Source organism: Lissotriton helveticus, chromosome 11, assembly GCF_964261635.1.
Source record: "Lissotriton helveticus chromosome 11, aLisHel1.1, whole genome shotgun sequence".
Lineage (NCBI taxonomy): Eukaryota > Metazoa > Chordata > Amphibia > Caudata > Salamandridae > Lissotriton > Lissotriton helveticus.
This window is the reverse complement of record NC_136072.1, coordinates 1,194,500,052-1,194,524,170: the sequence shown is the minus strand read 5'-3', so window position 1 is coordinate 1,194,524,170 and position 24,119 is coordinate 1,194,500,052. Positions and strand designations below refer to the sequence as shown.

General features: G+C 48.3%; 1 protein-coding gene across 1 annotated transcript in view; it reads left to right on the top strand.

Annotated features, from left to right (window-relative positions):
* The window catches only part of TMEM132C (transmembrane protein 132C), a 1,063,202-nt gene that overhangs the window by 511,866 nt on the left and 527,217 nt on the right, over nt 1–24,119 (top strand). Inside the window, exon 3 of the mRNA XM_078668022.1 lies at nt 22,220–22,366. Coding sequence (XP_078524148.1) covers nt 22,220–22,366 — 147 coding nt within the window. The remainder of the gene's footprint in view (nt 1–22,219; nt 22,367–24,119) is intronic.

Here is a 24,119-nt window from a genome sequence, read left to right as displayed (position 1 = left end):
TGTTCTGTGCATGGAAAGGAAGCTTGCGCTGCTACTGCACATGCTGTGGCTGTGCCCAGCGTGGGAAGGATGCTTGCACTGCAGCTCCACATGCTGTGGTTGTTCTGTGTGTGGGAAGGAAGCTTGCGCTGCAGCTTCACATGCTGTGGTTGTTCTATGCATGGGAAGGAAGCTTGCACTGCTGCTGCACATGCTGTTGTTGTTCTATGCATGGGAAGGAAGCTTTTTTTAGAATCTCAATCAGCCATCACTTTACTTTTTCCGGTCTTTTAATTTATCGTCCCCCTGGTTGCGACACTACTTTTCGAAAGGCTCTTCCAGAATGTGTTAGTTCTTTGGCAATGGGCTGTGCAAATTTTAGCATACTTGGAGACCTTAATCTTTATCTTGAATGTAGCCATCTTTTGGCAATTAGTAGTACCTTGGCAGATCTTGAGGTTCTTCAGCTTACTCAACTGGTCTCCTTTCCCACCCATGTAGGAGGCCACACTCTTGACCCTTTTATTACAAACCTGACCGGGGCCAAGGTGGCTAGACCCAGCCCAGTTGCCTGGACTGATCACTTTCTAGTGAAAATTCTCCTTTTGATTAAAGAGCATCCATTTAAACCCCAGGATAGAGTAGTGTACAAACGTCACTGGAAGAAGCTTAAATTGGAAGACTTTCATCTCCTCTTGGAGGCCCACCCGTTAGGTCCTCTTCTTAATGTTGAAGTAGGGTACGACCTCTTCTGTGACTGGGTCTCCCGGGCCTTGGATGCACTGATTCCTGCTGCCTGGACTAAAACTCGCAGCAGAGAACCCAGCCCATGGTACGACAGTTCCCTGGCACTGTTAAAAAAAGCGTGTAAACAGGCAGAAAGGGACTGGTGGAAATCCTATGAGACTGGGAAAAACACCCTGTACTTCTCTAAAATTAAATTCTACCATAGAGCTGTGTGTAGAGCCCGTGCAGCTTTTTACTCTCAGGAATTTAAAAACAGCCTCAATCCGTCCAAGCTAATCTTTAAGGTCCTTAAGGACCTGACGGCCAAAAGAGCTCCTGTAGCGGAAATATGTACAGTAGCTCATTGCGAAGATCTGGCTGCTTTCTTTATTGAGAAAGTTCAAGCTATCTAACATGCATTTTCCACTACGGCTCCAGGAGCGGAGGAGCCCCTTAGTTCAACATTGACTACATGTGAGACGTTATCCTCACTTCCTAGTCTATCGATGGAGACTTTCCTCACACTGGCCTCCAAGCTAAAATCTGGCTCACCAGCGGATCCGCTGAGACCGGCCCAGTTCAGAAATTCGGCTGCTTTTGTTCTTCCCCCAGTATGCCACCTTATTAATCTCTCGCTTGCCTCGGGTGTTGTTCCTATTAAATGGAAACAGGCGGTGGTGACACCTATACTGAAACAGGCTTCTATGGATCCCCTTAAACCTGAGAGCTATCGCCCGATTTCCCTCCTTCCTTGGGCCGCTAAAATTACTGAGGCCTATGTGAATGGGGTATTATCTGAGCACTTTGGGAGAGCAGGGATTTTAGACCCTACCCAGAATGGCTTCCGTGCAGGTCACAGCACAGAGACAGCCTTGCTCTCAATGATTGAACACCTTCGCTCTGTGCTTGACTCTGGTCAGACTGCGGCACTAGTACTACTCGATCTTAGTGCCGCGTTTGACACGGTCTCGCACAGGATTCTACTCCATCGTCTTGGCGAGGCGGGTGTTGTGGGCACTGCACTCAACTGGTTCAGCTCATTTCTTGCTGATCGGACCTTCAAAGTTGCCATCCCACCCAGTGAGTCCAAGTTTTATCCTCTGGAGCTGGGTGTGCCTCAGGGCTCATCGTTGAGTCCCACATTATTCAATCTTTATGTGAGACCGCTGGCGGCTGTCGTCAAGCAGTGGGGAATGACTATGATCTCCTATGCTGATGACACGCAGCTTGCGGTCGTCCTGAGTGGGGACTCTGACCTTGACGCCCCCAGATTGCGGAAGGGACTCCTGGCAGCAGCAAGCTGGATGAATGCCAACTGCCTCCAGCTGAATGCTAAAAAAACTGAGGTCATGGTTCTGGGCAAGAGGACTGATCTTTGGGGTGATGCTTGGTGGCCCCCTGAACTGGGTGTAACTCCTATCCCAGTCTTAGAGGTAAAGAACTTGGGGGTTAGTTCTTGTGCCCACACTAAGAAAGTGGCGGCCACTTGTTTTGGCATCCTACGAGATTTGAGACCCATTCTGAGGTTCTTTGATGCCCCCACCAGGCAGCTGGTTATACAGGCATCCATTTTATCTCGGCTCGATTACGCCAGTTTGCTCCTGTTAGGGACCAACCAGGCTGAAATCGGCCGGATTCAACGGGTTCAGAACGCCGCAGCCAGAGCACTAGTAGGCCTACCAAGGTTCTGCACTGCGGAAAAAAACATCTGTTCTTAGCACTGGCTGCCTATGGCTCAGAGGATCCATTTTAAGACCTTGTGCCTAGCTTTTAAGATCCTTAAGCTGGCCTCTCCTCAGATCCTCGATAACCTTCTGGTGCCATATGTACCTTCGCGCTCTCTTAGATCTGCGGGCCAAAACATGGCTGTGGTCCCTCGATTTAGGCTGTGTAGGGCGGGAGGCCGATCTTTTCGAGTTCTGGCCGCGAGACTTTGGAACTCTCTTCCGTCACATATTTGTGATCTTGATGAGCTCCTGAAGTTTAGGAGGGCGATTAAAACGCACTTGTTCCCTCATCCATCCTAGTTCCTGCTCTGTGTGTCGCTATGTCTGCTTTGCTGTGTTGTGTTTTGGGTACTCTGTCTGAAGCGCCGGGACGCCCCGTGGCTGGGGCAGCTGTGCGCTATAGAAGTGTTATTAACATAACATAACATAACACTGCTGCTGCACATGCTGTTGTTGTTCTATGCATGGGAAGGAAGCTTGCACTGCTGCTGCACATGCTGTGTTTGTTCTATGCATGGGAAGGAAGCTTGCACAGCAGCTGTACATGCTGTGTCCATCCTGTGCTTGAATAAGGACAGTTTGGACTTTATATAGACAAAAATGAGAGAGGCACATGTACAGAGACAAATGCAAAACAATTCTTGGATTTAGTCCACAACACACGAAAGAGTGACAATGACAGGGACAAGTATTGACTTGATTTAATAAATCGTTTTATTCGTAATACGTACAACACAGCCAACGTGTTTCACCCATGTGGGCTTCTGCAGGGCTGTAAATGTAATAAAAGCAGCACTATCACAAACTTTGTGCATGGACAACTATTTACAAAAACAGAAAGTCATACAATAACACATATATACAACATGTATACATATAAAGAACAAGCATTTACAATGCAATAGGTCTCGCAGCATTAAAGTTTGAGCTATTGGCATTGTATATTACAATGTGTTGCATTAATTTGTTATCAAACTCTGAATTGTTTTATAAAGATGATTTGCAAACTGTCAAATGTTGCTGAATAGTAAGCAACGTTGTGAATAATATTGTTTGCTAGTCATCCTTGGGTACCAGAGTACTTCACTTGAGGCAGAGATATTATCTTTAGACTACAGGTGCCGGTGCCGCTTGAGCTAGAAACAGGGCCAGCCACTCACTACTCTGCATTCACTACTCTGCACTCACTACTCTGCACTCACTACTCTGCACTCACTACTCTGCACTCACTACTCACTACTCTGCACTCACTACTCACTACTCTGCACACTCACTCTGCACTCACTACTCACTACTCTGCACACTCACTCTGCACACACTACTCACTACTCTGCACTCACTACTCACTACTCTGCACTCACTACTCTGCACTCACTACTCTGCACTCACTACTCTGCACTCACTACTCACTACTCTGCACTCACTACTCTGCACTCACTACTCACTACTCTGCACACTCACTCTGCACTCACTACTCACTACTCTGCACTCACTACTCTGCACTCACTACTCACTACTCTGCACTCACTACTCACTACTCTGCACACTCACTCTGCACTCACTACTCACTACTCTGCACTCACTACTCACTACTCTGCATTCACTACTCTGCACTCACTACTCTGCACTCACTACTCTGCACTCACTACTCTGCACTCACTACTCACTACTCTGCACTCACTACTCACTACTCTGCACACTCACTCTGCACTCACTACTCACTACTCTGCACACTCACTCTGCACACACTACTCACTACTCTGCACTCACTACTCACTACTCTGCACTCACTACTCTGCACTCACTACTCTGCACTCACTACTCTGCACTCACTACTCACTACTCTGCACTCACTACTCTGCACTCACTACTCACTACTCTGCACTCACTACTCACTACTCTGCACACTCACTCTGCACTCACTACTCACTACTCTGCACACTCACTCTGCACTCACTACTCTGCACTCTGCACTCAATACTCTGCACTCACTACTTTGCACTCACTACTCTGCACTCACTACTCTGCACTCACTACTCTGCACTCACTGCTCTGCACTCACTACTCTGCACTCACTACTCACTACTCTGCACTCACTACTCACTACTCTGCACCCACTACTCTGCACTCACTACTCTGCACTCACTACTCTGCACTCACTACCCACTACTCTGCACCCAATACTCTGCACCCACTCCTCTGCACTCACTACTCTGCACTCACTACTCACTACTCTGCACTCACTACTCACTACTCTGCACTCACTACTCTGCACTCACTACTCTGCACTCACTACTCACTACTCTGCACACTCACTCTGCACTCTCACTCTGCACTCACTACTCACTACTCTGCACACTCACTCTGCACTCACTACTCTGCACTCACTACTCTGCACTCACTACTCTGCACTCACTACTCTGCATTCACTACTCACTACTCTGCACTCACTACTCTGCACTCACTACTCTGCACTCACTACTCTGCACTCACTACCATGCACTCAATACTCAGCACTCACTACTCACTACTCTGCACACTCACTCTGCACTCAATACTCACTACTCTGCACTCAAGTTCAAATAACTTTATTCGATTGTTAGCATTACAATCATAAAAGCACAATTCATAAGCATACAATTAAAAAAACAAGTGATCCACTCACCACTCGCTACTCTGCACTCACTACTCTGCACTCACTACTCACTACTCTGCACTCACTACTCACTACTCTGCACTCACTACTCACTACTCTGCACACTCACTCTGCACTCACTACTCTCCTCACTCACTCTGCACTCACTACTCTGCACTCTGAACACTCACTCTGCACTCACTACTCTGCACTCACTACTCACTACTTTGCACTCACTGCACACTCACAGCAGCATTGAAAAACAAGGGTTTGCCATTATTGAAATAGTATGCGCATGCGTGTGTTGTATGGGAGCTTCGCGCAGCGCTCGTACTTGTGCGCGTGCCAGTTTCGAATCGCCTGACCGCGGCCAGGATTGTCTCCTGGAAAGGAGACACGGCAACAAAAGGTTCTCGGCGAGAACGCACTTCCGCGCGCTTAGCCGAGACCAAAAAAAGCACACATCTGATTTAAAAACATTTCTCTCAAATAAACAAAAATAAAAAAATTCAAGTCATTTAATAAAAATCTTATATATAATACATTAAGAACTTTCATGTACAGACACAATAGTGCCACACCACCATAAATCAGATAATGGCAAGCGAAAAGGCCTGGAAAAAGGCAACAGTCAAGGGTATGCCGGAGTTAAAAGGACGGAAGGGGACAGAGAAAAAGGATAAGAAAAAACAGTAAGAGAAAAAAGAGAAGATAAAAAGAATAAGAGAAACGAAACAAACAAATGGTCACAAGAGAACAAAAATAAGCAATAAGCCAAAACGAAACACAAACATAAAGATAGAGAAGTCTTGCTGAGACTATACGTGTGCCCCGGCTAAAGCTTAAAAATTAATCTGAGCTATGTTATGTTATGTTATATACTCTTATAACGCGCACAGCTACTCCGAGGAGTCTCCCAGCGTCAGTCCAGGAGGAGTCAGTCTGTCCTGTGCATGGACCGCCCCCCCTCCTCAGAGCATCTGACTCAGGGATGGACAAGGCAGACAGAACTAGGGCCAGTCACTGCACACAGGAGGCCTGTGCACGGACACCCCCTCAACCCCCCCCCCGAGCATCTGACTCAGTGATGGACAAGGCAGACTGGACTAGGGCCAGTCACTGCACACAAGGGGCTTGTCCCCCCCCTCCTCAGAGCAGGGATGGACAAGGCAGAAAGGACTAGGGCCAGTCACTGCACACAGGAGGCCAGTGCACGGACCCCCCCCCCCCGAGAGCACCTGACTCAGGGATGGACAAGGCAGACAGGACTAGGCCCGGTCACTGCACACAAGAGACCTGTGCACGGACCCCCCCCCCCCTCCTCAAGGCAGACAGGACTAGGGCCAGTCACTGCACACAAGGGGCTTGTCCCCCCCCCCTCAGAGCAGGGATGGACAAGGCAGAAAGGACTAGGGCCAGTCATTGCACACAGGAGGCCAGTGCACGGACCCCCCCCCAGAGCATCTGACTCAGGGATGGACAAGGCAGACAGGACTAGGCCCGGTCACTGCACACAAGAGACCTGTGCACGGACCCCCCCCTCCTCAAGGCAGACAGGACTAGGGCCAGTCACTGCACACAGGAGGCCTGTGCACAGACACCCCCCCCCCCCCCCAGAGCATCTGACTCAGGGATGGACAAGGCAGACAGGACTAGGGCCGGTGCTTCAGAATCCTTGTCTCAGCATCCCCCCCCCCCCCCCACACACACACACACGTAGAGCAGCTAATTGAGAAGCTTTCTGTCCTGGCTAAAGATTTAAACTCACCTATTGATCACATTTCCAAGTATCTGCTCACAAAAGCTGTGACTTTCAGTAAAGGAGGAGGGCGGGGCTCTGACACCAGGGGGGCTTCTCTGATGCTTCAGGTTCGATACCAGCCTCTTCAGCACTTGAGGAAATCTTTGGAAAGCAATAAGGTGGGATGGGGAATGATTTTATGACAGAGTATCCATATTTATATGTGCGTGCGTGCGTGTGTGCTTGCGTGTGTGCGTACATGCGTGCGTGTGTGACATAAGGCAGTGAAAATAAACGTCAACCTGTAGCACGTTACTTGGAGCAGCGCAGTCACGTTGCAAGTTCCACTTTATTTCCACGGAGCAGCCAAACCGACATCAGACAAACCCTGCTCACCGCCTCACCGTTGACATGTAACACGAGCTTTACACAAGACAGTCACGAAGCAGGACCAGTCTGACTACCGGGTGCCGAGCTGGGGGCTGATTTCACTGCTGTGGGAGCTGATTTCACTGCACTGGGGGCTGATTTCACTGCGGTGGGGGCTGATTTCACTGTGGTGGGGGCTGATTTCACTGTGGTGGGGGCTGATTTCACTGCACTGGGGGCTGATTTCACTGCGGTGGGGGCTGATTTCACTGTGGTGGGGGCTGATTTCGTTCATGGAGCCCTGCGTGTGCTTCGAAAGAATGAAAGCAAAACGAATTTCGTTCAGTACACGCAGGTCCCCATCAACGAAATCAGCTCCAGCTCAGCAGCATTCCTAACTGCCCAGTAGCCAGTCCGGCCCTGTCACGCAGCCTTTTCAGTGTGGTTTTGCCTTACAGCAAGAATGTAAAGCCTCGTATCCTGGCTTTGTTTAAATATACAAGAAAAAATCCCCTGGCATAAGATACATATGCAGATGTTCAGTATAATGTGTACAGGGAAGGTGCGTTCTACCCACTCGAGGCTCCTTCAGGTGCGCCACGGCCCCTCCCCACAGCCAACAATGGTAATAAACAGCATAAGACACTCTGTCCGTCTCCTCGTTTGTATGTATGCTTAAATCTGAGCTACCATCCCAGTTCTGTTTTTTTCATAACTTTGATGACATCAGACAAAACTGCACAAAACCTTCCAACCCAAAGTCCCAGTCCCTCACTGTAGGCTCTTCATGGCAAGTTTTTTGCAGATCCATAAATCAGGGATAAAAAAAGGGAGGCTCTTAAAAGTGCCATTTCCCATTTTAATTCACACAGGAATATTTACTCCTCACTACAAACAACAAACGGACGGACGGACGGACGGAAGGAGGGAGGGAGGGATGGATGGATGGACGGACAGGGAGGGATGGATGGATGGATGGACAGACACATAGACAGACAGATGGACAGACAGATGGACAGACAGATGATGGTCGGGCTGGAATGTGAGGATGCGAGGGTGAGCCTGTGCCTTCCATTTCGAATTGCCTATCTTTTTAGGTTTTGTGGTGGCGATTTAGGAATTGATGGACGGGGTTCAGTCCGTCAGGGGGGTGCAGGGTGTTTCCGCCGCCATCCTGATGTTAGTCCACCTGGCAGATTTAGAGATGCCGCTGGACCAGTGCTCACCTCTGTAGCTTGAAAGAAATCCCATATAGTTTAGGAGTGCTTGGTGTGGAGAAGCACAAACTCAGAGTTGAAAAAGAAGCAGCATAGTTGGGAGTTTTCATTAATAATAAGAATCCATTTCTACCCAATGCAACCCTTTTGCAACATTAATCTATGCTCCAATGTATACTTTGCAGGGTGTATACACGGCAGCTTCTGTGATGGAAGTTAATATCTCACTGTTCTATATTATGACTTTAAGTTATAAATTGCAAGTAACTAAAGGATGTCTCTTTTAAAAGCAGTAACCTCCTGATCTATTTACATTATATACACTCTGCAATCTACATGGTAATCGTTCTTTGCAGCGGGCTCATTAACCCTCTGCGCTACCTTTACATAAGTCAAAGCATCAACTATAAAAAAAACTCCAATCTCTCTCCAGGAAGAACATTAATCACAGGAGTTAACGACCTTTTTGTGATGCCTGGTAATTGCCAGAGGAAAGGAACACTGCAGCAGGTGCTTTAAAAACATAGGGGCATATTACCAAGCAATAGCGATAATTATCGCTATTGCTTGGTTAGAGACAACATTTTACCAATGAGCTGCGGGTATTTATATCGCAGATAAACCTTGGTATTACCAAGGTTTATCGCAAATGCGATAAAAAACGGCCGCAATGCATGAATATCGCTGAAAAGTCCGCGATATTCATGCATTACCGAGCTAATGCTCTTAGCCATGTTATCCACCTACCATTGGATAACATGGCTAAGAACTGCTCAGGGGCAGGTGTTAGCTTTTGGAGATATTCGCGCTTAGCGCGAATATCTCCAAAAGTTGGTAATAGGAGATAGCGATGTTAGCGACTGTTTCCAGTCGCCAACATCTTGGCACGCCCACTTTGCATATCATTAGTGATAAATATCACTGACATGCAAAGTGGGGCCCAAGATGGTCGCTATCTCCTACTAGCTGTCGCTAACTGGTGTTAGCGACAGCTAGGTAATAGGGAGATAATTTTATCTCCGCTTTCTTGGCTTTTAAAGCCAAAAAAGCGGAGATAAACCCCCTTGATAATATGCCCCATAATAACGTTGCAAACACAACGCCCCCTAGGCAGCCAGCACCCGGTGCGGTGGCACCGGTCGCACCGCCCTAGAGCCAGCCCTGTGTGTAGGCTCCAAGAGTATGCAGTAGTAGGCGCTGTATAAATAACTTCTGCCAGTGAGTGGTAATGCCATCTTAGCACTTAATTTGTAAAATGATAATGTCACAGTAAGTGCAGCATCATTTATCTTTAAATACATAATATACTCAATTACTTGTCTTCTCTTTGCGCAGTTCAGCACATCCTGTCACACACTTTGCTCCTGTAATGTCGCATAATCGGACTGCCCCCGGATAACAAAAACACTTTGCATTTCAAGTGCCACAAATTGACAAGCGAGCGCTGAATAAAAATACGTTGTTATTGCTATAATGATATTGATAATGATATTAATGATATTGTAAAATGACAGATGTGGCTGACAGGCCCTTGGGGGCGTGGGGTGAGCTCTTCGTGCCACACGTGAACCCTGTTCTCTGACACTCAGCTCTGGCGCCTAGGCACTCTAGGCCTCTAGGCACACCAGCAGTGATGGTGCATCAGTTGTGGTACCTCAGGGGCCTGGAATAAGATAAAGCACCCCCGGAAGAAGCCCTCCCTGGCAAGCAGTGACGGGAAGCCTGGGCCACCAAGGGCCATGGCTTTATGTACACGTGTGAGAAGTAGGACCTTTCCACCTCCCACAGGTGTGAGAAGTAGGACCTTTTCACCTCCCACAGGTGTGAGAGGTAGGACCTTACCACCTCCCACAGGTGTGAGAAGTAGGACCTTCCCACCTCCCACAGGTGTGAGAAGTAGGACCTTTTCACCTCCCACAGGTGTGAGAGGTAGGACCTTACCACCTCCCACAGGTGTGAGAGGTAGGACCTTCCCACCTCCCACAGGTGTGAGAAGTAGGACCCTCCCACCTCCCACAGGTGTGAGAAGTAGGACCCTCCCACCTCCCACAGGTGTGAGAAGTAGGACCCTCCCACCTCCCACGGGTGTGAGAAGTAGGACCTTCCCACCTCCCACAGGTGTGAGAAGTAGGACCTTTTCACCTCCCACAGGTGTGAGAGGTAGGACCTTACCACCTCCCACAGGTGTGAGGATTAGACCTTCCCACCTCCCACGGGTGTGAGAAGTAGGACCTTTTCACCTCCCACAGGTGTGAGAAGTAGGACCTTTTCACCTCCCACAGGTGTGAGAGGTAGGACCTTACCACCTCCCACAGGTGTGAGAAGTAGGACCTTCCCACCTCCCACAGGTGTGAGAAGTAGGACCTTCCTACCTCCCACAGGTGTGAGAAGTAGGACCTTTTCACCTCCCACAGGTGTGAGAGGTAGGACCTTACCACCTCCCACAGGTGTGAGAAGTAGGACCTTTCCACTTCACACATGTGTGAGAAGTAGGACCTTTTCACCTCCCACAGGTGTGAGAAGTAGGACCTTTTCAACTCCCACAGGTGTGAGAAGTAGGAACTTCCCACCTCCCACAGGTGTGAGAAGTAGGACCTTCCCACCTCCCACAGGTGTGAGAAGTAGGACCTTTTCACCTCCCACAGGTGTGAGAGGTAGTACCTTACCACCTCCCACAGGTGTGAGGATTAGACCTTCCCACCTCCCACGGGTGTGAGAAGTAGGACCTTTTCACCTCCCACAGGTGTGAGAAGTAGGACCTTTTCACCTCCCACAGGTGTGAGAGGTAGGACCTTACCACCTCCCACAGGTGTGAGAAGTAGGACCTTCCCACCTCCCACAGGTGTGAGAAGTAGGACCTTCCCACCTCCCACAGGTGTGAGAAGTAGGACCTTTTCACCTCCCACAGGTGTGAGAGGTAGGACCTTACCACCTCCCACAGGTGTGAGAAGTAGGACCTTTCCACTTCACACAGGTGTGAGAAGTAGGACCTTTTCAACTCCCACAGGTGTGAGAAGGAGGACCTTCCCACCTCCCACAGGTGTAAGAAGTAGGACCTTCCCACCTCCCACAGGTGTGAGAAGTAGGACCTTTCTACCTCACACAGGTGTGAGAAGTAGGACCTTTCTACCTCACACAGGTGTGAGAAGTAGGACCTTCCCACCTCCCACAGGAGTGAGAAGTAGGACCTTTCTACCTCACACAGGTGTGAGAAGTCGGACCTTTTCACCTCCCACAGGTGTGAGTAGTAGGACCTTTTCACCTCCCACAGGTGTGAGAAGTAGGACCTTCCCACCTCCCACAGGTGTGAGAAGTAGGACCTTCCCACCTCCCACAGGTGTGAGGATTGGACCTTTCCACCTCCGACAGGTGTAAAAAGTAGGACTTTTCCACCTCCCACGGGTGTGAGGATTGGACCTTTCCACCTCCGACAGGTGTAAAAAGTAGGACCTTTCCACTTCACACAGGTGTGAGGATTGGACCTTTCCACCTCCGACAGGTGTAAAAAGTAGGACCTTTCCACTTCACACAGGTGTGAGGAGTGAACCTTCCCACCTCCCACAGGTAGGACGTAGGAAGTAGGACCTTTCCACCTCGCACAGGTGTGAGAAGTATGACCTTCCCACCTCACACAGGTGGGAGAAGTAGGATCTTTCCACCTCCCACAGGTGTGAGAAGTAGGACCTTCCCACCTCCCACAGGTGTGAGAAGTAGGACCTTCCCACCTCCCACAGGTGTGAGGATTGGACCTTTCCCACTCCGACAGGTGTAAAAAGTAGAATTTTTCCACCTCCCACGGGTGTGAGGATTGGACCTTTCCACCTCCGACAGGTGTAAAAAGTAGGACCTTTCCACTTCACACAGGTGTGAGGATTGGACCTTTCCACCTCCGACAGGTGTAAAAAGTAGGACCTTTCCACTTCACACAGGTGTGAGGAGTGAACCTTCCCACCTCCCACAGGTAGGACGTAGGAAGTAGGACCTTTCCACCTCGCACAAGTGTGAGAAGTATGACCTTTCCACCTCCCACAGGTGTGAGAAGTATGACCTTCCCACCTCGCACAGGTGTGAGAAGTAGGACCTTTCCACCTCGCACAGGTGTGAGAAGTAGGACCTTTCCACCTCCCACAGGTGTGAGAAGTAGGACCTTCCCACCTCCCACAGGTGTGAGAAGTAGGACCTTCCCACCTCCCACAGGTGTGAGAAGTAGGACCTTCCCACCTCCCACAGGTGTGAGAAGTAGGACCTTCCCACCTCCCACAGGTGTGAGGATTGGACCTTTCCCACTCCGACAGGTGTAAAAAGTAGAATTTTTCCACCTCCCACGGGTGTGAGGATTGGACCTTTCCACCTCCGACAGGTGTAAAAAGTAGGACCTTTCCACTTCACACAGGTGTGAGGATTGGACCTTTCCACCTCCGACAGGTGTAAAAAGTAGGACCTTTCCACTTCACACAGGTGTGAGGAGTGAACCTTCCCACCTCCCACAGGTAGGACGTAGGAAGTAGGACCTTTCCACCTCGCACAAGTGTGAGAAGTATGACCTTCCCACCTCCCACAGGTGTGAGAAGTATGACCTTCCCACCTCGCACAGGTGTGAGAAGTAGGACCTTTCCACCTCGCACAGGTGTGAGAAGTAGGACCTTTCCACCTCCCACAGGTGTGAGAAGAAGGACCTTTCCACCTCCCACAGGTGTGAGAAGAAGGACCTTTCCACCTCGCACAGGTGTGAGAAGTAGGACCTTTCCACCTCCCACAGGTGTGAGAAGTAAGACCTTCCCACCTCCCACAGGTGTGAGAAGTGGGGCCTTTCCACCCCCCACAGGTGTGAGAAGTAGGACCTTTCCACCTCTCTCGATACACTTTTTAACATTGCCAAATTCACAGTTGGTAAAAAAAAAAAGTTTTAAAGCATGTGAAAGATCTGGCCAACAAGTGGGATTTGGTGGAAAATCAAATCTGTAATACCTAGATTTGGGTGGAGACATCTTGCCCAAAACGTACTTGTGGGGAAATTCTCCAAATAAATCAAGTTACAGACAATTTAACCTGCTACTGAAGTTTTATTTAGTTGATTAACCTCATAAGTTTGTAAACGTGCTAAGTTTTACCTGTTCACCTAGCCTTGTGGATGGAACCATGATTTCATCCGCCTCGAGTTGGTTTTACGCACCAATCCCCATCTGGACTTGAGGTGACCAGTGGAAGGTGCACATCAGGAGGCTGATACCTCCTTTAAGGAGTAGTGTGTCAATGGCCAAAGGCACAGGGTGGTGCTTTACAAATTTAAAAAAAAAGTTTATACTTAAATGCATGAATAATTAAATCCGTTACAATGAATAGAGTAAGTAAGTAAAATTTATTTGCACAATTAATTAAAATCATTGCAATATACACACTCGGAATTGACCGTTAAAAAAAAAAAGGAATATTCAAGTCTATTAAGAGAACAATCAGATTATTGGTTAAAACAGAAGGGGAGATGTGGCACTTTAGTGGAATAGAGCTCAGACTTGGTCAGATGGTAAGATCAAGGAGTTAATTTCTGTGATAAACTTTACAAAGCGTGTTGCCATCTGCGGTGAGTCTCCCCTCATGCATGCATCGAGTGCTTCTTGGCATGTCCTGATATTAAGAACAATAAAAATTGGGTGCAGCCAGAAAGTTCTTTTGGCTCGTAGGCATTGGCAAATGCACAAAATGTGAATGAGATTTTCCTCTTCCCGATTGCAACAGCGACATTGGGAAGAAGCTTCTTTCTTGTATCCTTGGCCGAACTTATATGCCTTCAGCGGAATTAAGCCAAAGCGGAGCCTCATTAATTGAAGTTTTATATGAGGTTTCATGGAGGATGCAAGATAGGGCGGTAAAGTTTCCGGGGCATATAGTTTAGATGCCCAGGAGCCATGAAAGAGCTGAAGTACCTGTTGCGTGTCGAGGTCATTTGATATGATTTTTGCTTGCTTGGTTAAAAGCTTCGATTTTGCCTCAATGGGCAACGGAGTTGACCATATGTCCTTTGCTTTAAGGGATTCGAGGCAGAATGTCAAATATTTGTTCCACAATGTTTTGGGGTTGCTGAGCAATGACCATATGCAGCTCTTTAAAGTGTGAGGGCCTGCTTGTTTTGTTTTTAAGAAATAGATGATATATCTTGCACTCATAATCCATCACTGGGAAGATAGAGAAAATTCTTTCCGAATTTGGGCATGGGAGGTCGAGTTTGGCAATCCAAAAACCCTGCGGTAGCATGACGATTGCGCTCTATCCAACCAATCATTAATTTTGTCCTTAAGATTATTGCGCCGAAAGAGATTGTAGGAAGGAATTTTGCAGGAATCAATTTTATTACCGGGACTAAGTCCTGAGAGTGCAAAGCGTTCTTCGTTCTTATAAAAGCCCCCTCCAGGCTACGAGCGACTGCCTGCATTTCAGTTGTATGCATAGAAGATCTCCCTTTGTGATCGATCCAAACACCCAGATACTTGTATGCGGTGACATTTTCCAGTGGCTTCCCTTTGAGGAACCACGTGGTCTTTTTTATTTTCGCAGGAGATATTGCCATTGCTTTGGTTTTTGTAACGTTTATCTCTAACATATTGTAATTACAGTACAGGGCGAGGGAATCAAACAGTCTTTGAAGGCCCACTTGAGTTTGGTCTAAGAGAATGGTGTTGTCTGCGTATTGCAGAGTTTGAATTTTCCTTTGAGCAATACCAGGAGGAAAGGCTCTGGAGCGAGACAGCCATTCCGGGAGGTCTGCAAGGTATAAATTAAAAAGTAGTGGTGCAAGAGTGCACCCTTGTTTTAGACCTCTGCTAGTATAAATTTTATTAGAGGCGGACCATCTCGATGTAACTCTTACTTTAACCCAAGTGTCAGTGTGTAGGGCTATTAATGCTTTCAATAGCGGCCAAGGGAGGCCCCATCTTGCTAATTTTTCCCAAAGTTTAGATCGGCTCACGCTATCGAAGGCTTTACGAAAAGCGATAAAACCCAAGTATATCGATTTGCCTTTTGCAGCTAGGGTTGTTTCCATCAGGTGGGCTATACAGATCAGATTGTCTTCGATATGACTGCCTCTCTGGAAACCAGTTTGGGTGAATGGGATTAAATTGTTATTTTCCACCCACTTTGTAAGTGCTGTTAAAAGGACACTAGCGTATGCCTTCCCGTCCACATCGAGGAGGGCTATCATCCGGTAATTGTTGGGGTTGGACCGTGAACCTTTTTTGTGAAAGGGAACAAGAAGTGATCCTTGCCAAGAGGCCGGGATAAGGCCTCCCAGTGTTGCGGCCTCGAAAAGCGTAGTCAGTATCGAGGCCCATTTCTGGGCGGAGGCTTTGAATACATTGGGTCCGGGGGCACCGCCTGAATGCATTTTCTTTATTATTCCTGTTATTTCGACTGTTGTTATCTTAACGGGGGGGATATCTCATCCTGGGGGATTAGTTAAGAGAGGGTGGTCAGGCTACTGATATTTGAAGCGTGCAATGCTATATAAAGTGTTTTGACATAGGACTCCCACTCAGCAGGAGAGATATTGGTTGCGGTAGGAGGTTTAAAGGCTTTGGTGGCCTTGTTTACCCAGTTCCAAAATTTCCTTTGATCTTTAGATTTTATGATCTCAAAAGCTGTTGCCCAGTAGAACTCTTCTTCCAGTTTCTTTAGAAGGAACCTGGCCTTCCTGTATTCTTTTCTGGCGGATGATATGTCGCTCTTCAGAGATGTATATTCACTTTCGTTGTTCGCGTTGGTTCGTTGCAACTTATTTAGTATGCGCTTTGTAGTGATTATGTGTTGTTTTTGCTGTAACAGGGTAGTTGGAGCGGGAAGGTCCTTCGAAAGGCTATTTATTGGTTTTGAAGCTAATTCATTGTTAGACCCGGCTTCCTGGGCACCAGGCCACTCAGGGGTAACTGCGCTCCAATCGCATCAACTGGAGTGTTCCCTCACTGGTGTCCTGGGGCCTCAGTACTAAGGGTCCCAAAACTGGATAACCAAGTACTCCTCTCCAGCACTTGACTCTCTCAGGGTAGCAAGACAGAGCAGTCCAAGGCTTACTCAAGGAGGTGAGGTGGGGTTAGACATTCAGAATACAGTGTAAACCGTACAACCAGCTGATAAACTCAATGTCCAGTCAGTGCTTTACTTTTTATAAAAGAAAAGTACTTTAATACACATAAGATAATTACTCTACACATAAAACTAGGATAAACAGTGAAAACCAGAAGTCTCTACAACCTTCTGGGACAGAGTTCTGACCCCAAACAGTATTATAGCGCCTAGACGCCAAGCACTATAAAAACACAGTTAACATGAAAACACAGGGCTGTTCTCATTCACTAGAGCCTTGATACCAAACTTTGGATTGAAAGGATATAGTTTCAGCATATGATGTGAAGTCAAATGTTCGTGATGAGCCCCATAACCCCCCACCCAAAGCAACAGAAGTGCCCTCCCATTGTGAGTGAGGACACCGCTCTAGTGGTGTCAGGGATCTGATCACAAGTGCCGGATGTCTTGGCATAGTTTACTGGAGTCCCACTAGTCCAGTAGCCACTGACTAGCTGTAGGAGGGTAGTGGCTGGACAGAGTGCCAGTTCACCCTGATACCCTCAGAGTTCACAAAAAGAAAGGTGGGGGTCTGCTTCACTGGCCTCTCTTCCCAGTTACTGCTTGTACAGGCTCCCACAGCGCAAGGGAGGAGCCTAGAGGGGATTTGATCTCACCTTCAAAGACTAGAATCAAGCATCCTCCTCTCTGGCTCTCGTCATGTGCTGCAAGCTTCTTTCCACCAGCCTCTGTGATGTGCTGTAAGCTTCCTTTCCACACAGGGTGATGTGCCGCAAGCTTCCTTTCCACACCATGGGCAGCTGTCTGTAATTTCCTTGGTCCAAAGCGAACGCTCCTCCAAGCCTCACAAAACAGCTGGTCCTTAATGTTGCTGTTGCCTTCCTTCCAGACCGCAGTGAACAGTCTTATCTCCTGTCTTCACACCGCGGGGTCCGTGCCTGGCTATCTTCTCTGTCATAGACCAGTCTTTGAACAACAGCTGACCACTCAGGCCAGACGTTTATCACCTCTGAGTGATAGGCTCATCCAATCAGAGGGTCTGCTACTTTTTGCATCCTGAATACACCTCCAATCACAGACCATTCACCGCGTGTTCAATGCATGGGTAAAGCATGTAGCAGGTCCTGTTCTGGTATCAGGCTGCGCAACCCCCTAGAGAGGAATTTTAATTAACTCCAACCCAGGAGGCCCTGACCAGTGGGGGAGGGTCCTCTCCACACAGTTAGTGCAGCTAAACCCAGATAAGAGCAGAGTGTCTACCCCAGCCCACAAGGCCTTTCTAAGGAAATAGGGAGGGGCACGGGGGAGCTGGGATGTCCAGCAGGACAGCTCGCATTCCTCACACTGGCTCAAATCCCCATTCTTCCCCTGTACACCCACGGGCTCTCAAACACACATCAGTCAGACAAAGGCAACAGGCCCACAGGCATGGCAAACTGCACAGACTTGCTCAGGAGGGTGCCTAGGGACTCACCCCTCCTGACTATAGATTTATTGCTGCCACCACTGTCAGTCTACCACAGCCTTAATAGAGAGGGCAGTAGCCACTCTCTGAAAAATAGGGGTGCACTAGGCATGCCCCCTCGACTTCAGAGCCAAGCTCTAGGGTCTCAATACATGTAAACAGGGAGACCCTCAGTGGACATGTATGATTGTCATGCTCACTGAGGTAGGGATCTGGAAACTATACAGTAGCTTTTGAGTGACTTGCCTGGAGATTAGCATAAGGCAGGGGAAGCACTCTCTCCAGAGACATGCAGGAGACTTCCCGTCCCAACATTCATCTACAAAATTAGTGAGTATAATTCCCCAAGAGGATGCTGTCAAGTGACTAATGCCAGCCGAAGCCCATTTGGACATGAGGTTGTCCACTTCCGCTTCTATTACTTCCCGCTTTCCCTCAGACCATCTCAGATTTCTTACACTCTGTAGGTTTGATTCCGTTCCAATCAGGGGAATATTCGGGCGGTGTAGCTGTCTAAGGGCAATCTTGCACGTTATGATGGCATGATCACTATCTGGAGATGGTGTTACCAAAAACTGATGTACCAGGTGAAGGGCAGTAAGTGATATCCATATATAGTCTAAGGTGGCCTGAATGAATGAATGGACATTTTAGCTGAAACTACAGCGATTTCCTGATTTCTTTCCAGCCTCTTAATCTGCTCTGTGAGCCCCTGTCCCCTCTCCCTCCCTCTTGAAAGACGGCGAAAGCCCCTCATTCTTGCGTCTAAAATGGCTGTCTTCTCTCCAGATGTCACGCATTGGGCGTGATGTCGACCTTGGACACATCCTTTAGTTTAAGAAGAATGTATCGAGCCTCGCGTTCCACGGATCCTGGGAGCTGTTCTCTGGCGCTTTGTACATCTGACCTGCATACTTACAGTGACAAAAGCAATCAACTGAGCCTTCCATGCTCTGCTAAAACAGAGAAACAAAGCGCATTTCTTGGAAGAAACGCCCGATTTTGGGGGAAGAAATGGCCTGGCTGATTGAACTACTCGAGGGAGGCAGTTAGTACATAAATTATTTATTGCACACTGTTGTAAGAAAACTGTAAAGCCTTTTCCATTCGATCAAACTGCCAGTACCTTGCAAAAACAATTTATCAAGCTGTGATGTACAATGTGGGAGAGTGGACATGTTGAAGGAGATTCCAGGGCTCCCGGGTCAGGCCCCGCCTTCTCCGTTCCAGCTGTCAAACTATGGAAATCAAACGTAAATCCGGGTCCGTGGAGCTGTTATAGAGATGCGGGTGCCACACGGGAAAATCCACACATATATTCAATTCAATACCTACCTAGTATAATAGGACGGTGCTGTAGGGTAGAGGGAATCACCAATCCACCTAAAACGTGGCCTGGGCCAACAACACATCGCAAACACATGGAACTCCCTCCCCACCCACCTACGGCTGACCCAGGACCATCTCTCCTTCAGGAAACAACTCAAGACCTGGCTGTTCGAGAAGTAGCGACTCCCCCTCCCCCCAGCGCCTTGAGACCTAGCGGGTGAGTAGTGCTCTTTACAAATTTGCTGATTGATTGATTGATTGAAACACAATCCCAACACATGTTTGGAATGAATAATAAATACTTGTTAGAGTACACACCATTTTCAATCTTGTTACATTCCTCTTTTCCTTATGTTTTTTCTTTTTCTGTAAGTTTGTTGAATTCTTAGCCAGCCATCACCTGTTTTTCGTCGCTAAAGGGGAATTTGTCCCCCAACTTTTTCAAGGCTTAATCATCAGGTAATTAAACTTCCAATCCGAATATTAATGCTGCAAGTTATCCATTTTCAGTTAACCAGCACACGTGTGCAGTAAAGTACATCTCCAACCTAACAGTATGTACCATCTGTGGCCTGTCTGCTCATCAGGGCCGGACTGGCCTCAGCGGGCTTCGGGCCTTTCCCCGGGAGGCTGGGAGGGAGGGGGCCGGTTTTGGAGCGGAGGGGGCCTGTGTGCTCGACGCACCTCTGATTAACTCAAGGTACCTCATAGAAACTCCAGGAAATGCCCGGAACCGTTTCCTGAGAGCACATGGCCCATCCGAACACCCAAACCTACCAGCAGTAACCCACACTAACCAGACGCCACCTGACTAACCATTATCTGTGGACCCGCAGCGGCATACTACCCACTGTAAAGCGCACCAGCGCCTTGCCGGTGGCTGTAAACGCTTGATAGATGCAATTACAATTAGGTCTGGGCGTAAATTTCGTTCCGCTCGTGGAATTTGTGATATTTTGACATTTTTGCATTCTGCAGAGAGCGCAAAAATGTAAAAACTTTCGCAATCGTCCGCGAAACAGAAGTAATTTCTTGTTCGCGCTTCATAAATGCGTTCTCGCGCGTGCGGTAGCGACCTACCGGGTCCCTGCATTCGCTGACGAGTTATCCTATCCATTCACGTGCACCACAAGATGTTGGATTGTTGGTAGCAGTCATGCTACCCACGAGAGTTTGTGATCGCGAACACGTCATTTGACCCGAAACAGGAAATAAACTTCGCAAGCCCATTAGTTACCGGATGGGCAAGTTGGAGATAAATTTCCCCGCAAGCACGGAAAAACACATCGCGAACGGGCGGGAAAAGCAATCTCCGCATCTTCGCGAAACTTCCGCGTGCTCGTGGAGATTTTGAGCAATTTCGCAATAATTTGCGAAAGTCAATTTCGCAAATTTCGCCCACCCCTAATTAAAAGGTTTTTGAGATAGGGTGAGTTGGAGGCCGCCATGATGCACAAAAGAGCGCGCGCTTCTAGGACTAACAGGGACCCAGATTTTGTGTTTAACATTTAATACCCAGGAGACACAAACTTAGCAAGCTGTCGCAACCTTCATCCTTCAGAGCACATGTTCAATACCCCCGGGGCTTCGAGGAGCCTGGCGCCCCCCCCCCCCCCCCCCCCCCCCCTCCTCGGAGAAACAGCCTCGTCTGTCCCCGGAAGAGAGACGGATGCTTTTAGGATGAAACCAAATTATCTCATCTCTGAAATAAAGAATGTGTCCGCAGCATTCTCCCCCCCCCCCCCCTTGCCCTGGCAGCCGCCGAATGCAAATCTGGGCTCATTGAGGGAAACTTCATCAGAAAAGCGCCTTAATTATGCAGCTGACATCAGTGCTCGGTGGTGGCAGAGAATCTGCCTTTTCACTCGGAAAATGAATGCAGCCGCCGCTGTCCGGAAGGGAAGGCCTTTATTTGCAGGTCCCCCAGCCGCATTGTGGAAAGATTTATATGAGGCGTGAAGCAAGGGACATGTTCGGAAGCCTGTGGGTGTGGGATTGCAAGAGGGGTGGGGGAAGGGGGAGGGGGAGTGTGTGTGTGGGGGGGGTTTATTCTCAGGCAACGCGGTGAGAATCTGGAACTCACTTCCACCTCAGCTCCGGACCACCGCCTCCTCCCAGGCCTTCAAAACTGACCTCAAAGCTCTCCTCCTCCAAATACACCTCTAAAAGTAATTCACGTCCTCTCTATTATCTGAAGGAAGACCTCCCATTACTGAAAACTCTATTCTCCATGACTATGGAAGTGCCTTCCCAGTGTGTTCTTGTGGTTGGAGTGTCTGCCATTTATTGCAGTACTACCCTTCTACCTGTGTTTGGTTCTCTTTTGTAACATGCACACGTCACTTTTCTCTTGTAACACACAGTTTGCTCCTCTTACATTTTGTTTGCTTTCGATACCTGCACAAGTGCCACCATTGCCTATGCAACATTTGTTCTTGTGTTTGAGCGTCTAACATGTATTGCAGTATTTTACCTATACTTGTACTTTGTACGCTTTTGTAACCTGCACACGTCACTTTTTCCTCCTGTAATGCACCGTTTGCTACCTCTTGTATTTGTTTGCTTACGATTGTCACTTTTGCCTCATGTAATGTAACGTTTGCTTTTGTAATTTGTTCACTTGTAATGTTCTCCTCATGTATCAGTTCTATTACTAGTGTGAAGCGCTCTGACACCTTCGGGTAAAGTCCGCGCTATATAAAAACGCATAAATATATGTGATGGGGCCATTTCCCGCCCTGTCGCACTTACGCCTGGCGCGGCTCGCTTGGCCTCTCTATGGCGGGGCTGTCAAGCCGAATGGATGAGTAATTCGAGTGTCAGTCACGTCCAGGGCCCCCTCTGCTTCTCTTGAGCACATAAACCATCCCTTGTCTCATTGTTTGCTTTGATGGCCTCCCTTGCCTCTGCTTGAGTAATGTCCCTAACCCTCTCCCCTCCATGTTTCTCCATCAGGGCCAAGGTGAAGAAAGGCGTGAATATACTCACCGTGAAAATCAGCGACCCTGAGCAGTGGGACGTGCAGCAGGAGATGGGCAATGGCGGGAAGCACTCAACCACGACTGTCACCTGCCAGCGGATGGCGCCCGCGTCCAGAAACAGGTAAGCAAGCGCGTTTATCCGCAGCGGGCCAGCGACACGCCAGGATGCGACTCGCTGCGTGGCTCCAAGGGCCTTCTACTTGACCAAGCGATTGAGCCTGAGATTGGGGTTCCGCGGCGAAGCCTGAGAGGTGCAGCGGCTGCGACTGATTGGAGCGTCACTTTCTATCCAATGAACTGAGCCTTGACTCAGCGCAGCGCTGGGGTGCTCTCGGGTAGCCATGAGCTAGATAAGAGTCAATTCAATTCAATTCAATTCAATGTCGCGCTTGGCTATGCCTGTCTATTGGAGGTGGGGTAAGCGACTAAGCGGCAGCGTCACATAAGTGATACGTATTGTCATACGGACTCAGGTCAGGAGGCCTAGGATAAAAGACTGGGGTCTCTTGTTGTTAAGTTTTATTTACTTGATGTAGCGTAGACTAGGGTTGGGCGGAACTCAGAGTTTCATTGCAGGGAATTCCATGGAGTTACAGACAAACTCAGTGGGATTCCGCGGAATTCTGCCAACGGGTGGAAAATTTGCAGCTTGCACTGCAATTAATTGCTGGTAGCATGAACTGCGCTGAAAAACAGCGCAAACTGCACTATGCATTTCGCAAGAGCATGCAGCCTTTGGAGTTCATTTTGCTGTCGCTCGAGTAGAAAATCTCCTCGAACGGCAGCAAATCTACTCGAATGGCAGCAAATCTACTCGAACTGCAGCAAATCTACTCAAACTGCAGCAAATCTACTCGAAGGGCTTCCCTCTGACCGTGACCACTTGAATCAGTGGTGACTGCTTGTGTTAGAAAATTGTACCCAGGGAGCCAAATGTCTGTCACGCTCGCCAGCTCGCGTATTCTAAAGCCCACACGGCAAGTTCTGGAATTCAGCCAGAACCATGCGTTAAAGAATAACACAGAGTGGCCAAAATTCCGCCAATTCCGTAAGCAGAATGGAACATTCCGCCCACCCCTAGCATACCAGTAGTCAATGAGCAGTGATGCAATTTTCAGAGACCATTTTAATTGCAACAGGTGCTCGCCATAGAATGAAGTTCCTTGTGTGTGGTCTAATTCAGATTACACTTTGGGACACCAACGTCATTGAGAGATCTGCCTGAGGAAAGTTCGGGCAGATATGGAGTGATGCTGGAGTGATGTCAAATGGTGCCCAAGTAGCATCAACAAATTATGCAACGCGATTTTTCCTTTTAGGGTTGTGGTTTTTAATACTTGACGGATTATATTTCCAGTATCAGGATGTATACTGCAATGACGTCAGAGCTATGTATTACGGACGTAAAGTACTTTAGAGTGGGCATTCATGGTTGATTAATCGCGTTGAAATAAAACTAACCGATTCACAAGATAAGTGGTTTTAGTTGACGATGCCAGGTCACTGGATATGGGATTCCTCCTCACGCCGATACCGTGTGTGCAACTGTTCATCCTTGCGTCTAATCCAAGTCCAAAGGTACCACATCCATCCACTGAGGACAGGGAGCACATGGCTCCCTTCCAGGAGGATGGATGAATGAGAGAACCAATGGCTGACTGCTGAGAGAATGAGTGGGGGTTTTACTCAGCTCAGAGCCAGCACATGTGCTCACCTGGGGGGGAGGGGGTGTTCCATTTTCATGCAGTCACAATTGGGAGATAGAAAGTCAGGGGAAAAACACAAAAAAGTTCAATACAAAACAGGTCTGCAAATAAATCAGTTCAGTCAGTGGGTCAATCAATCAAACATTTAAAGAGCACGGCAAACCACCC